The sequence below is a fragment of the Tetrao urogallus genome (assembly GCF_951394365.1).
Source record: "Tetrao urogallus genome assembly, chromosome: 3".
In the NCBI taxonomy this organism is placed as follows: Eukaryota; Metazoa; Chordata; class Aves; order Galliformes; family Phasianidae; genus Tetrao; species Tetrao urogallus.
The window spans coordinates 58685652-58702808 of NC_136815.1; the positions used below are offsets into that span (position 1 = coordinate 58685652).

Here is a 17157-nt window from a genome sequence, read left to right on the forward strand (position 1 = left end):
TCATTTCCCTTACTGCAACTGTATGCATCAAGATTCTCAAATTTAATTCATGAAAATGTCAGAGAATAACTGTATTTTACATTTATTTCTGGGTAGGCAACTGGTTGAGAAGTAGATTGTGAGAGAAGTCAGTAAGGGAAAGCTGCTTTGGTTTGTTAGTAGTGAAACCTTTTTAGGCCCATATGCATTTGTCAGCTTTAGCTTTGCTTAAGAAATAGCGTATGTTAACTTCTTTCAAACTTCTACTGCTAGAAGTTTTTAATTTCAAAATCTGACACTGCAATGGATTGAACATGCTATGGTGCTAGGCTATATGTCACTGTATGTGGTGTAAGTTTTCAAACTACTTCTTTCAGCCCCTCTAGTTATGTCTTAGGATGAGCTCTTTTTGAGCGAGCAACTGAGTAAACAAAAATTTTCAATATCATACTATGTTACCATGGTACGAAAATAACAGCCTAAAGCAACAAACACAAAGAATAGTCCTTTTGCCTTCTTCCTTTACAGAGGTGTAAAGGCTAGGGTAATAAATTCACACATTATATCTTACTATTCAAGGATGCTAATTTAGACACAAGTGTCTTGCAGCAGTTAATCTCTCCAATTTCAAATCAAAGTGCTACGTAATATTTTGCTGACGTGTGAGAGTAAGGAAAAGAGGGGGAAATGAAATCTTTCTGCTTCTTATAACCCTAATGTATTTGGCAATTGGGAGGTATATGTCTGCTCAGTAGATTACATATTAATATGCTAACATTTGCTTTTGTAATGATGAATGTTGATAGCACATGTGAAAAACACTGAGTGTCAGGTATTAGCAATATGAACGTGAATTTAGTTGGTGCTTTATTGGACTGCTGATGGTCCATATAGATTAGATTCAGTTGTACTCAACCTGTGGAATTCTGAGTGATAAAGGACAATGTCAAAACCTCTGTTCAAAACAAATCAGTGTCCAGTGTCAGTATTCTGCGCCATCTTGTTCTAGCAGAAAATAATCTTTTGATATGCTTTTCCATTAATTTCTGTCATTCTGAGAAATATCTGAATTGAAGAAAACCTAACTAATCACTGCGGTTCTGTGTAGTGCAGCTCTGTTATTGAGACCTGCTTCAAGATTATTCTAACCTGGACATGATTGCTTAATACCAAGGTCCAGTATTTTCTCTAGGCCAGAAATTGCTGCACCTGATGACATTACCCTATTGGCTGGCTAAGTGCCATGTATAGTATCCTCTTGCCATAGCCAAAGCATCCTCATACAAAGCAATTAATTTTCCACCAGAAATACTTACATCTCAAGCATAAGAACTTCTCAAAGTGGTTATCATGTAAGATGGTGTGGCTTAGATTCATGTCAAGCTTTAGCAAAGATCTTTGAGTAGCTAGCTACTCTTCACTTAAATAGATAGGACTCTCGATCTTTTTAAAAGCCTGTGATTTTGAGTTGTCATTCACCCTAGGTACTGATGTTCCATTTACGGTCAATCCTTTTTACTGAAGTATAACAAAAGATGGCTTGTTTACTGTTGTTTAAAGCTGATTTTATCTGGGATTAATGCCTATTATCTGCATAGAATATTCTCTACCAGACACCAGTATTGAGAGGCTGTTGCATACTTGAAAAACACAGGACTCTTATCTTTATCCTACATTAAGTATTTTTTCAATTTAGCGATACTTGTGCAAATCATTTAATAACCTTCCCTCTGTAGTTTCCAGACATCTTGGAATTCAGCTCAGCTCAGAATTCCAAGGCAACTGGGATGGGCTTGTGGCTTATTCACATCATGCGCAGGAACACAAAAAACTGCAACCTTTTCCTGGGGAAAAGAAGACTGAGGGAGGGTGTGGTTAATGTTTACAAATGTCTGAAGGGAGATGGGAAGCAAGTGGATGAGGCCAGGCTCTTCTCAGTGGTGTGTAGCAAAAGGACAAGGAGTAATGGCCTAAAACTCGATTGTAGGAAGTTCTGTACAAACATGGAAGAACTTCTTTGTGGTAAGAGTGGCAGAGCACTGAAGCAGGGTGGCCAGAGAGGTTGTGGAATCTCCTATGCAGAAGACCTGTCTGGATGCCTACCTTTGCAGCCTATTGTAGGGTACCTGCTTTTACCAGGGGGTTGGACTTTCAAGTACCCTTTCAACCCCTGCAATTCTGTGATTTTCAGGTAATATATTTATGTCAACTGAAAACGTAGTGGCAAATATACAAAAAAAAAAAAAAAAAAAAAAAAAAATTTCAGCAATCCTGAAACCTGTTCTCAAATTCTTTTATCAAAATAGAAAGGAAGACTGTGTATTTTTTGCTGTTCACAGGACTGTGTTTAGCCAGTGGATCAAAATGTACACTTTTTTATCTGCTGTAACTTGAGCAGGCACTGCATGGCACCCTCCCTGTGCCCTGGTTGCAGCTCAGCGTTAATAGCTTGCTGACATTTGACTGTTGCTGAGCAATGGGTGTTTTCCTGGGACCCAACTAGGCTGCTTGGTGTGGCAGAACCTCAGCTGGGGGTAGATGGCGTGGGACAGGGACTGCGTCGCATTACTTGTTGGGCTGGGCCACATGCGGGTGGTGGGTTGGGCATGCATGGCCAAGGAGTTCTGCTAGACATCAAGTTGACCACAAGCCAATAGTGCTACCTTGCAGCAAAGAAGGGCAAGCATCATCCTTGGTTGCATTCAGTAGAGGAGGTGATTCTTCCCTTCTCGGCACTAGGGATACCACATATGGCACAAGAGTACAAGAAGGCCACAAGCTTACTGGCGCAAATCCAGTGGAGAGCTGCAGAAGTGACTAACAGGTTAGAGCATCTGACAGAAAGGAGAGGCTGAATGAGGTGGGACTGTTTAGACTGAACAATGCAAGGTTCAGGAGAGCTCTTACAGATGTACATAAATAGCTGGTGGGAGGAAGTAAAGAAAATGGAATGAGACCATGCTAAGTGTCAACTGTCAAATTGAAAGAGGCAATGCACACATTTTGATATTCAAGAAATACCAAAGTTGATATTTAAAAGTGGGAAAAGACATGTTTTGTTTTGTTTTTCCATCATGAGGGAGGTTAAAGGTGGAGCAAGTTGTCCAGAGAGGTTGTGAAGACATTCAGAATCTGACAGGACTGTGTTCTGATGAACCTGTTCTAGCTGGCCCTACTTTGAGCAGGAGAGCTGGGCTAGGTTATCTCTAGAGATCCCTTCCAACCTCAGATATTTTTCAACTCTGTGAAAATATAACTAAATCATATTTCAAGTTCTAACAGACTTTGATTTTCATCTATGTATTCTTTACCATGTTTGTAAAACGTGATTACTGTGTTCCAGCAAACTGCATTGCATTGGAGTGCCTACTACAATAACCCTGAGCACGTGAAACTTCTCATAAAACATGATTCAAATATTGGAATCCCAGATATTGAAGGAAAAATTCCACTTCACTGGGCAGCAAATAATAAGGATCCTAGTGCAATTCACACAGTGAAATGTATTCTGGTAAGAAAATCTATTGTATACCCTTTTTGGTATTTATTACTTTTCTGTGATATAAATATTTATTGTTTTCTTGAGATGTTTCTTATGAGTCCACTGAAAAGTTAAATCATTTTCTGATACCTAGAAGTTAGTAAGAAACCATCTCAGATATTTTTGCCACATTGAAGGATGTTTCTTCCATGTTGTGTAAATTAATATCTTTGCTCTAAATCGTGTGTTACCTATATTCTTCTGATCAGTTTCATGTGTAACTATTCATTTTGAGAGTCTTTAACTTCTCCTACTTAAAATGAACATAACACATTATTCATCTCAATTGCATGGTGAATTCTGTTATGTGTCTTATCATCATTTGGAAGTTTATTTTTTGTTAACTACTGTAATACCAAATTTTGTCTTTTGAGTTAGAATTTGGGAAATAGTTGATCAGTGATCAGTCAGCTGTTGGTCAGTTCATTTGAGAGACTTTCCAAATATTTTTTCTGTTCATATTTAATAATTCTTCTTTGATACCATATTTTCTTTCTAATTTCACTTCCTTAGTTGACAGCTGTAATGAGTACATTGAAATCATGCCCTTAGCTTGATTTCAACCTTGATTTTTTGTTCCATGTAAATCTCTAAACTTCACTAACCTGAAAAGATGCAGAAGTCTCAGTTTAATTTTCACTCAGTATAACAATCTCTCTACACCTCTGCCTTTCAGAGGTTTTTCAGAACAAGGCACATTGGTTGTAGGCTAACTATGACTTGTGTTTGATTACATTGCAAGCTGAGAAGTTACCCCTGGCTACCCTTATATGTGAAAATATGCGGATTCTTACCTAAATCACATTGATAATCTTTGCTGATATGCTTTACAATAAAAATAGTTTTTGAAAAATTCCCAGTGTTTTATTAATGTGATTTCTGTATTACTTGTGTTTATTCAAAATATTTGTAATTTCACTCTAAAATGTTACAAACAAGATTAAAACAATTTTAATTTATATGTCCCATCTTATTATTCTGCTACACTAGGAAAATGAGTTTGTTGAAAAGTTGGTATGGATTGCTGGATCAAAATTTAGACTTTCAAACTTTACATGATCAAGAACATGGCGTAGTGGACAACATTGGTGGTAGGTGGGCAGTTGGACTAGTTAATCATTGAGGTCTTTTCCAGCCTTAATGATTCTATGATTCACATAACACATTGACCCCAGCCAATTATTGTGAGGACCCAGGCCCACACATAAACACTCACTTGCTTCTCTCCGATATGGCAGGGAGGAAATAGGAGGAAGGTGTACTAGGAAAATTCAAAAATATGTCATTTCCTAAAGGTGCTTTCAAAGTCTCTGTTTAAGTAATCCAGTGTCCTAACAGTGTCATGATTTTTTTTTTTTTATTTGTTTGTTTTCTCCTCTGACAGCCAAAATGGCGCATTCTTGTGTCCCTCTAGTCTTTTCCTATGCATTTCTGTAGGAACCAAATTGTTCATATTGCACTGTTATAACTATGTGTGCTTATTTGTGAGCATAAGATATTACAAGTTAAATGAAAAAGCAGTTTAGCTCCCAGAATATGCTGTGAAAGTTGATGCTAAGGAAACGTTATTACTGGATAATCTGATGATCAGATTTGTTTTTAAGTATAAATACCTTTTCTTTTTGTGTGTGTGTACTTCTGAATTTAACCCAATAGTAAAATTTTGTCATGTCTTAGAACTTGTTTTTCTTACCTATCTTTTTAGATACCTGCTTGGCAGTGTTAAGGCAACAAAACTAAAGCAGAGATTATCTTGCCCTCCTTTCTTAGTTGCTTTTTATCCTATTACCCAGTTCCAAATCTATTGCCCAAGCATTACCTTTGTTTCTCTTACTTCCCCATCCCAAACATCCAGGTTAACTCTGTAGACATTCTAATTCTTTCTGCATGTTGTTTCTAACACATGCATCCATGCAGATAAAGTTTTTATTATTTTGTGTTTTAACTTACATAATGGCATTTCTAAATTCACCAGAAGAGTTTTGTAGTGACGATAGTGCAAAAGATCTGTGAGTCTGACGAAGTCACTGTTGCCCTTCAGTTGTGTCGGCCTTTTTATTTTTGGTCATATCCAACACAGACTTTGTGCTTTCTTGATAGAGTGCTATAAGCTACGTGCTCTTGCTCAGATAGTGGTCAAATATTGATATGTACTACCACTTAATGTGCATTGGAAGCACTTGTTGCTGTTGAACAAGTTATGAAAAATAACACTGCTGTTGTTTCTGTCATATTATCTTAAACACTGTGGAAGAATTCCACAAAAATGATTTTTCTTTATCATCCTACTTAGAATTGTTCTATGCTGCTGCACAAAACCTTGTCAAAAGTTCAGCTGCTGGTTTTATTCAGACCACAGTGTGTGATACTGAAAAATACTGTCTTGGTTTTCTGTGCTCTGCCATCTGAATGTGTCCATTTGTTGTCTCCTGTTTTTAAATCCATAAAAGAATGGTCATTCTACCTCATGTTCACACAGTACTTACCCATTGGGATTGTAAGAATAATAATGAAAAGAGCTCAAGTCAATGCTAAATAAGAAAGTTTGGTTTACAGTGGTGGCAAAGAAGCACAATTGATTGCATCTAGTATCAGAATCCATGAAATACAGTGAAAATGGAACCACTTACGTTTTACAGAAATTAAACGTGTGAAGTAGAGAGAAATTCTCATCTGGAGGTCCTCTCATGGTCAACTTCCTTTTCCACCTTTCCAGATTCAGCAGTGCTTGGTTACATGAAAAACCTTGGGAAGATTTAAGGAGAAAAGAACAGGATATAGTTCCATTAATATGATGGAAGCAACTGCTTAGTTCTCTGTCTCTGTTTTGTATCTCTTCTCTTTGTTTATTCTTCATGGTAAGAGACATGACATTTATTTATACAACACTTTCCATTGTTGCCTGCAATTCCATTGTTCTAATTGCTACGGAAAAAAATGTGTAGCTTCTGTTTTCTTCTGTGTACTGTGCTTAAAATATTAATGATGTATGACAGTTCAGTTATAGCTGGTTCTACAGCAGAAGCACTTACAGTACAAAGAAATTATGCTCTTCAGCATGGGCAAGAGGTTCTCTACAAAGTTTTAGCCAAGTAGCCAAAAATTTGAAAACATGAGTACTTCTAAACTAGAATGTAAACAGTGACTTTATCATTAAGAGATTCTATTTTCATTTGAAAAAGTGATGCTATGGACCATTGGATATGTTTGTAAAATATCAGTCACTTTCAGCCAAGAGGATTCATTTATTTGGCCTTTTGCTTTGGAAGGTTCGAAATTAAGCTTTCTAGTTTATATCAATAAATAACAGGTAAAGAGAAGAATAATTCTTACCTCTTGCCCGTTTTGTTCAGACAGATTTTCTTCTGGTGCAGGTTAGGTCTTGGGCATATCATTTGATTTTAGTGATTCTTAAAAGTGATTCTCAAATATCATTTCTGATTTTCCAGCAGTGGGTTCTACACTCCCTCTGCTGAGCAGTTTAAGTAGACAGAAATGAAGCCTAGTGACAGCTTGCTTCTGAGCACTACTAAAGCTAGGGAAGAGCATTCCACTGTAATGACTCAGAAAAATGCAGTTGAATGCTTATTAGAATAAGTGATATTCATGCTTTGATTACTGTGGTTTTTCCATGTAACAACTTCGAGTTTATTTTTAATTAGAGATTCATATTTATCAACTTCTGTGTTTGTAATAGATCATCTGTTATTGTGCTAGCGGCTAGATATAGTAATGAATGACAATATGTTTCAAGTAGCATAATTTTTTTGGTCTAGTAACCATGGCTAATACTACTGATATAAAAATGGCATCCGGTATTCTAGGTGTGTAAGATGGAGAGCACAAATATCAGTTAGATATAATATAGAAAATATATGATGTTTCACTTCAGAAAATTAAATATTAGGAAGTCTAAATTGACGTTTTCAAAAAGCTAAGATGCAAAGAATCAGGGCACTGCAGATGAAATTCCTTCTGCAGTATTAATGTAGCCAGATGGCACTTAAGAAATATGATTGAATTTATTTTTATCTATTAAATAGAAAATATAGAATGTACAGCCTTGTAGATTAATATTGTGGTAGAAATCATATCCTGACTTTCTGCTGCTTGATTTAATGTTCTCAGTGTTTGGTGTTAGTTTTGTGTAATGCTTACTACATTTCAAATAATGCAAATACAAGTAATTTTACGATGTAGCTGTGTACCTCATAAAGTCTATAGGAAAAATTTCAATTATTTTAAAGAGAAAGGGATCAGGAACTTACTTTGTTTTGTTAACAAGCTGCTGATCACAATCTCTCCCTCCTTTTCCATATATTGTGGAATATAGTGTGGCACATTATTTTCAGGATGATCATTTTTCTTGGTTGTCATGGTTCAAAACCCATTCTACTGTTAGAAGTCATTATAGTGTAAAAATCTCAAGACTCTCTTTCTTTTTTGCACAAGATTTGCACATGACTTCAGTGCATTGTTTTGAATCATTGGAAACAGAACAGCAGATATAGACCGTGTAGTTTATTTATGCTCTTATTTTGACATCTTTCTTCTAAATGTTTGGTGCCCTGCATCTTGAATTTCTGTTGATTGGCTTACTGCTTTCTCTTGAGCTACTGCTTTCTTTTCTGGAAGATGAAGTTTGGAGTCATTGTTTTGTGGGGCTTTATCATTTGGAGATCTCTTTCACCATTTGGAGATCTCTGCAGCACTGAAATAATGATAATTTGAATCTGCTCTTTTGTCTGAGAAAGAAATTCATGAAGAGCGATCTGTGTAGAAAAAAAGCTGATGAAAAGGAATCATCGTACTATAAATCTATAGTATAGTATAACCATGGGGGCTTATGTGAAAGAAATGTAGCATATTTTTTAATAAAATGAGATGGAAATTGACAGTATATCTATTAATTGCTATGTTACATACTCCAATAAATAATCATAGTACTTTTAAAGATGTTATGTTTGAAATTAAACTCGTTACAAGTAGATATGTTTGTTTGAAGTTCTCTCTTATCCTGTCAGCTTGACATTTCTGGAGGAAATACTCTGATAGTCACATGGTTTTAAAATGCTAGGAAAAGTAATATAATGAAAGCTATAAGACTAATTTGTGCTAAAAGGAGAGTATCATAGGAGAAGAGTATGTTGACAGGTATGTTGTGTTCGATTTAGAAAATTAAGTTAAGAAGATGTAGTTATTTTCACAGGAGTCTGAGATAATCTTTTAAGGATCTATGTAAAAAGTCACTTGCGTTACAGATTGACAAAACCATAGTTTGTAAAGTTATATTCTACTGAACAAGGACAGTTTATTTCTGTGAGACTCCAGAAATATCTGTGAAGAGCGTACAGTTTTTCTCTTTGCCTCGAGTACTTTTTGAATTTTGTATTTTTATTTTTTCTTAAAGGAAGCTGCACCTACAGAATCTCTGCTTAACTGGCAAGACTATGAAGGACGAACTCCACTTCATTTTGCTGTTGCTGATGGGAATGTGGCAGTTGTTGATGTCCTGACCTCCTACGCAGGCTGCAATGTGACATCATATGACAACTTGTTTCGAACTCCTCTTCACTGGGCTGCCTTACTTGGTAAACTGGACAATGCCAAAGTCATTTAATAATTCATTGACTGCAGTATTTAATCTCTGTATCTGTTTTTTATTTAATTCCGGCATTTTATTATAATCTCTCAGAACAATAATACTCAGCTTCTGCTAGCCCAGTACTAGAATTTTGTGTATAGAGCGTTATTTGAGCCTTAGATTCTCCAAAGCACTGTAAAATACATTATTTCAGCAAGCTATGTATACTCATGATATAAGAGAAGCTAGAGTATGTGAGATGTTCTTGCATGTAGCTTTGTTCATAGGTTTAGAAAAGAAATTTCTCTGGAAAATAGTACTGAAAAAAACCTGCTGCTCTAGAGCAGTAGTCTCTGAAGAGGAATGTGTGCCCAACACAATGTGTTGAAATGCATGAAGAAAACAGCCAAACTTACATTTCTTTTTTATCTTAAAAAAGATAGGAATTACACTTTACACTGTCTTCATGTCAGGACAGTCATGTACAGTTCAAAAGATGCCCTGAGGGAAGTGTTGCTGATCCACAATGCTGAGAGGCTGATTGTCATACAATTACTCATTCATTTGCTTTCAGCACGTTTCAATGTATTGTGGTTTCTGTGTACCCAGTGAAGTTGGTTTACAGGTTGTATTATCTAGTTTTTACCAAACAACCCCTCACAATCAGACAAGCGATTTAAAAAGATTCCTGAAAAGTAACTGCAGTTCAAAGATAATGGTGATAGTGTCAATACAAGCAAACAACAAGAACATGGCAGAGCTTGTGCATCTCCTACTGCTAGTACTCTTTATTAGCCACGTTATGAGGAAAAACAAAAATAATCATATGTGACTAAAAGTTGGCTCCAAAACTTAGAAATAATAATTAAGACTATTTGAAGTATGGATTGACATTATTGTTAACAATGATTCTTGCCCTGAATGCAAAAAAAGAAATTAGCTAATAGTCACAGGAAGCTATGGTGATTAACAAGACATTCAAAAGCTAAGCAACAAGAACATGAAAATAAACCTCTACAATTTTTTCAACAGTGTTTCAAGTCATATGATAATCCACATACATAGTGCTTTACAAAATTTCACTAAACTTTACAAGAAAAATGCAAAGAATTAGGGAAGCACTCATTCTTCCTGCCTATGGTAAAAATGGCTGAAATAATGCTTGGAAAACAGTATGGCATCAAACTGGAGTGCATTTCTTTGTCAACGAATGCTGTAGAAAACGTTGCTGAGGATTTGAAGAAACTGATATTAGAGTAAGGTACACAGTGTGGGAGGCTTGCAGTACAGTTGAATGACATTACAGATGTTTCTGTCTCAGCTTATGGTATTTGCTAGATTCTGTTTCAGTAATGAAATTGACAAGAGAGCTAATGTTTTTGTGAGCCACTAGAGGGAAGATGTACTGGAAAAGATGTATTTTCAACAGTAAATGATTTGATAAAAGCAGTGCTTATGGAAGAACTCTGTAATTACTTATAGTGGGGCTTTTTTGACTGGAATAAAAATTGATTTCAGGGTATAGTTGCACAGCTAGTATCACACATGAAATTCATTCACTGTATCATTTGTATATGTGCTGTAGTGGCAAAGAATTAGAAATCTGAAATGCACGAAGTACTGCAGAGTAACTCATCCGTGCATTTAATTTTATAAAAACAAGACCTCCAAGTAGTAAGAATGCTCTAAAATGCTTTCTGATGAGGTGGGAAGTGGCCTTGAAGTTATTGTGGTTTTCTCCTCACAGAGTGCATAAGAGGCTTGTTGAACTATGATTTGCCAATACGAATAACCCATTTATTGTGCCTAATGACTTAGAATTCTGACTTATCATATCAGCCTTTTCTCCTTCAATGAGATATTAAAAATCTTGAGTGGTAAAATAAATAAATAAATAAATCAGTGGATAATCTCATCAGCCTTTGCAAAAATTCCGGGGTTAAAATTACAAGATCTGCTGATTCTTGCTGAGACTGCATGCTCATTCCCATTACTAACTCCTCGATTCTAGAGATTGTGTTTTCTTTCTTTGCATTACAATTCAATTGTTCAAAGACAATTTTTTGTTACACAATATACTATGAAATTGGAAGAGTGCAGCTGAAGACCTCAGGAGAAAAAGTTAAATAGCTTGTCTTTAAACAGGCATAGTAAAGGGAGAAATATTGGTGTTTCATGTTATCGTAGAAAAAATCAAGTTGGAAGAGGTCTCAGAGCATCAAATCCAACCATCTGCTGTAGGAACTGTCAACTATGAAGTCAGACCAGATTGCTGAGGATATACGTAGGGCAAGTACTGAAAGCCTTTGATGATAGAGATTGCAAGAGTCTCCTTGGACAAGCTGTTCCATTGCTTGACTGTCATCAGGTGTAAAAAATCTCTCAGTCTTTCTGCACATGGTGCTGTTCCAGCCCTTTTCCCATCTTGATGGCCCTCTGATGAATTCACTCCAGTTTAAAAGCTCATTTCTTGTACTGGGAAGCTCAAAAATAGGCATAGTATTATGAATATCTTTGTGATTCTCTTGCTGGATTCAGGCTGATTTGTCAATGTCTTTCCTGGGTCAGCAGGCCAAAACTTCCAGATACAAGTACTCAGTAGAGGGCAGCAATCAACTCTCAACATGCTGGCTGTGTTCTCATTAACAGCCCAGTTGTGATTGTCCTAACCATTCATTGGGGCTGACTGCTGTTCAGCTTGTCCACCAGGACCCCCAAATCCATTTCTGCCAAGGTCCTCTTTATCTAGTTGCTTCCCAGACTTGTATCACTGGCTGCATTATTATATTTCTTCAACATTAGAACAACATTCAACAACATTCAATGTGCTGTTGTAATGAAAAACAGATGAAAAGATCAGGTTTGACTTTGCAGGAAATCTTGCTCAATTCTTTAACTGGATGCAAAATCACTTTCTTGAGACGGTAAAGGAAGCATTACTGCAGAGGCAAAAAGTAATTGCAAATATTACCTCTAGCTCTTCCCCAAAAAATCCAGTTTGTTTTGTTTCCCTGTTTTATGCTATTGCTGGCTCTCACATAAAGTTTTTTTTTTCCTGTTTAGATTACCAGCCTGACACTCAGATACTCTGTAAATTATGACATTGCATATGTGAATTCTGTGCTGTTTGGTTTTACAGTTTACAAAACCATACGTTTGCAAAACAGCTAAAAACAGATATAAATAAAAGAAACGATATAGATATGAATAAATGAACTAAGGAAAGCAAAATGCATAAGAAGACAGGCACAAAAATAATATCAGTTGAAAAACTGACTTCCTAGTTTCCATTCTTCTCAGTAGAAGAAGAAAAAATAGATTGTCTGCTAGATAAAAAGAAATAATCCAAGCACTCTCACTCATTTTAACAAACTTCTCCCCATGACCCTTTGGGATGCAACAGACAAAGAATGTCAATAAAAGAATCAAATTGCTCACTGGAGCAAGTTACTTTGCAGCTTCTGTGACAATATATACATAGTTTGATTACGGGTTTTGTTTTTTGGTTTATTGTTTTTATTGCTTTTTTCTTTTTTCTTTTTTTTTTTTTTTCCTAAGGATGTTCTCAAATTTGCATTTGGATTCAAGTTGATATATTGAATTTTCTCAGGGAAATTGTGAAACATTTTAAGTGTCCTTGGGTTGGTCTCCCAAAGAAACAATCATTATTACTTGTTTCTGTCCAAGAAGCGAAATTTATTGTGTTTTGAAATTGATTGCATTTGAGAGTTTTTGTCTGTTGGAAAAACAGATTGTTTAATCGATGTGGGATAAAGGGGTAGGATGTGCCAAGACCACCAGGGTACTTTGTGAACTTCATGAGGTCTCTAGGTGCAATATGTCCATGGGGAATTTCTCACTGATAAATCTTGATTAATTTTTAGCATTCTTTTTAAGGTGGATACAGAATTACTAATGTAGATCTCAAAGAGTCTAGGATGTTATTAATTGATCTTAATAATAGGATTTTTTAGATAGTGCAGGGTCACAGCCGCAACAACTACTCTGTAAAAGGTGGTGGGTTGCTCATGACTGGTTCACATGGCACTGCTGCTCCAGTTACTTTTGTCAGGGTACATGCAAGTGTCAGCCAAGTTACAGCTCTTCTAAATAAAAAATATTACAGAAATGATAGTTCTCGACTTCAAGAATTGAGTTATGATGTTTATCCATATTGTATGAGTTTGTTTACTATTGCACCAAGCACAGTTTTTTTTTCAATTCCCTCAAGTCTTTCTTCTTACAGGTAGTTTAGGTAGACCTCCTGTGCAGATTACTGATTTCAGTTGCCCTTTTTCTATTTGTGTCCTAAAAGTTCAGACAGCTTTTTTTCTTCATTCGGTAGTACTGTTGTGGTTTTACTGCTGAGAATGCATTCAGAACCAACTTCTTTCAGTGCTCCCATTTCAGTTCAATTCTTAGAGTATTGAGATGGGGAGAACATCACAGTATATTTCTTTTTAGTGTTTTTCTGGTAGGAAGGGACAGTGTTTTCACTCGTCTTAACTACTCAGGGGAAGAACTTTTCTGTACGCCCTAACGCTATTGGTTCCACATCTCTTGGAAAAATACAAGTTCCTGAATAGCTTTTCATCCTTTTTCACTGAGTTGATCATTTTCTCTCATTTCTTCTACTTCGGTACGTATGCAATCTGAAAATGGCATTCCACAAAAGATTTTACATATTAGATTTTTAAATGCTACGTACTACATTTGTTACATAGCTACATTCTCTTACTGTCAGTGTTCTCATTACATAGCCTACTGCTAATAGAAAGCTGTACCTTTTTCCTTTATTCAAATTTATGTCAACTGTGGAAAAGTAACAACCCGCAAAATAGACTATTTTGCTCTCACATAAGAATGAGAGTTGGAATATTTTTATGTGATTTATGCCTTACAGTATCGTATTTAAAATATTAAATTATTAATTTGTTCTCTGAATGAATTACATGACTGAAAGAACATGTAAGAAAGGATCACTTGATGTTTATGTTTATGTACTCCATTGTCTTGCATTTTTTTTCTGTCTGTGAAATGGATATAAAATTCAACCATGCTCTCCAAATTTTTTCAGTTTTAATCTATGGGCATTCAAATTTGTCTTAACGGAAGGAATTATGTGTATCAGTCTGTTGTTTATTGCAGATATGGCAGCTAGCAGCAGTCTATGCTCCAGATTCTGCTGTAGACCTTCACTTGAAATTTTGTTGGAATAAAACCTGAATTAGGAATACACACTGGGATTATGGTCAAATAGTATCAGTCTTTACTGACTGTTCTACTTCTGATTGCCTGTCATTCAGACACAGCATCTTAGCTGAGTTATCTGAACTTTCTCTGCATTTATTCACCTAATTCAGTATAAACTTAATATTGCAGATTTCTGACCAGCTGCTGCTGATTCCTTTGTTTAAGGAAGTGCTCTAATGCTTTCCTTTAAAAGAACAAAATATTTGTCACATGTTCCTATCTGTTTGTCATTCTGATTTACAGGTGCTTCTCAGAAATGAGGATGCAAAATGTGGAACTGGAACATTGTCAGGAAGAAGGTGCATGCCATGCTTAATAGTTCAAATATCTAGACATATGATTCTCTCTTAATTTTAGACCATTGTGGCTACAATACGAGCACTGTTTATTAAAGTCTATTCATTTTCTATTTTTTAATAGAGAAGTGTTTAGGGTTTAATAAATTCATGTTATTTTTGCATTTTCTCAGGTCATGCTCAGATTGTCCATCTCTTGTTAGAAAGAAATAAGGTTGGAACTATCCCTTCTGATAGCCAAGGTGCAACACCTCTGCATTATGCTGCACAGAGCAACTTTGCTGTAAGTATCACACACACAAAATGAAAAGAAAATGTATTTTGATGAAATATCTACAATGTAATAAAGTGAGTTGGTTTTTGACAAGTCGTATAAACAGTGCCAGCACAAGTTTAACTCGGACTTTTCCTAGTGATGTGATATAAATGTTGTTAATTTCAAATTACTATATATAAATTTAAAGAGTAAATTGATTTACAAAGACTTTTTGCATATTTTTGCATCAGAGCACCCAATAATCACTTATATACTTTAATGGAATGGGAATGACATCCACTATTTTGCAGTACTTTTGCTTTTTAAGATTGTTCTTAGCAAAATCCAAACAACCAAATTCTCATATTTTTGGTAGAAAATGTAGTTTTTGTCCAGAGCCTAAGCCTTTCTGTGATGTGGTAGAGCTAAGTCAAAGAAGCTAGGAGTTTTAACATTTTCTGGCTGTAGGTACTGTAGAGTAGTTCTGAGCCGCAGGAACTTAAGAAGACTTCTTTTGCACTGCTCTGTTTCTCGTAGTGGAATTATGCCGTGCACAGTTAGAGCTCCAATATAAGTGTTCTTCAGTTGTATTATTCCCATTCTCTTGTTACAAAAAGGATTATCTGGTGTCCAGTTAATGTACTTATGTAGTAATGCAGCTTATATTGTACCATTTCCTTAACAGGGGTACTGATTTGGATCTTTCTTGCCTTCTGGCCTGTTAATTTTCAGAAAATTTTAGCATCTTGGAGAATCATTCCCCTTATGGGTACTACTGGGTACTACTTCAAAAGACAACTGATTGTGTACTGATAGCACAGCTCTCTGTGCAAACGGGCCTTGCCTGTGAAACTAGGGGAGATTTTTTTTTGTTGTTTATTTTTGTTTGAAGATGGTCTTAGTAGAAACCTGCAGAGCTTTTTGTTTGTTTAAAATTCAGACCTTATTGGAGCACATCTGTTGTGTGCGTTTTTACAGAATGTTTTATTGATGCTGATTACTGTCCATTATTAAAATGTGGTATGTAGAATTTGTGTCAGACTCACATGCCTGAAATATTTATCTTGTGAAAGCCTTTCTTTCAAGTCTGAGTCAGACTCTCAAACTGGGAATGATGTGTGGGAAACATAGTGATAATCCAGTGATTATCCTCTTCTGCTTTTATCTTTTTTTTTTTTTTCTGTATTGGTACATTCTTTATGAAATAATTTTTCCTACTGGCTTTCTTTTTCTGCGTTTGATTTAGTTGTATGAAACATTTTCATTATGTTGGTCCCTTTTGATCCCATCAACCAGCCAAACATGACATCTTTAGGTTTTAGGGGGAAGCAAAGGAGGTGCTGAAATCAGATATTCTTTTGTAATCTTGTGTGCTTACAATGAATTTACTGTTTTGCATCTTAGATGAAGAACAAAACAGGAGAGTCTCACTCCAAGTCTACAGGCCTCTTTGAGCTGATGATGTGATCCCAGAACTGTTGCTTATGCATGCCTAAATTATGCCTGGAGCTTCTCTTTTTTTTTTTTTTTTTTTTTTTTTTTTTTTTAAACCACTATGTTTTTTTCTGAGCATCAATATTTGCTGTATTTTTTCTACTAGATAAAAATTCTAGACTAGCTCCCACCATTGCTTTCCATATACAAAGCCAAACAATTGAAAAGAGACTCATCCACGTTTGTTTTGGCGATAGCATCCATATGTTTATGGTTTCAGAGCCACATTAGTGTTCTGTTCAGACTGCCCAAGTTTATAGAGGCATGGTTTGTTTCTCAGTTAAAATGAAATGTTTCTTTGTGTTTCTTTGTCCAAAAGAAGATTTGATCTTTTTTGCTTTTTGTAAATTTTTTGGTAACTCTGTCTTTTACTGACTTCAATATCTTGATCTGTGTCCTCTTTTTCCTCAGGTTATGTACGCACTCTAATATGACCTCTTTGTTTTTTTGGAGACCAGAGAAACTTAGCTGCCAGTTCGTCTAGGTGAAGCATTTTCAAGACTGACTTATTCTCACTTACTGTATAAGGAATAGCTCTAGAAGAAGGGTTTCTTAGTGTGAGACCCAAATAGGTTGCCCAAAGGTTAGGTGGTCTGTGTAAATCCCACAGAAGGTCCAAACATTGTTTTTTAAATTTCTGAAATCCATGTATGAAGGCAGGTGCTTTAATTGTATTGATCTTGTGTGCAGAATGCAGAACTAAATTTTCTTCTTTGTTTTGAATTTTTATGGAGATGTCCACAATAATATGTAT

At 35.7% G+C, this 17157-nt stretch overlaps 1 protein-coding gene across 1 annotated transcript in view; it reads left to right on the forward strand.

Moving 5' to 3' along the window:
* The window catches only part of INVS (inversin), a gene marked incomplete at both ends in the record, with an annotated part of 77935 nt that overhangs the window by 27451 nt on the left and 33327 nt on the right, over positions 1-17157 (forward strand). Inside the window, 3 exons of the mRNA XM_079533891.1 lie at positions 3323-3490; positions 8931-9111; positions 14827-14936. Of these exons, the coding sequence (XP_079390017.1) occupies positions 3323-3490; positions 8931-9111; positions 14827-14936 (459 nt within the window). The remainder of the gene's footprint in view (positions 1-3322; positions 3491-8930; positions 9112-14826; positions 14937-17157) is intronic.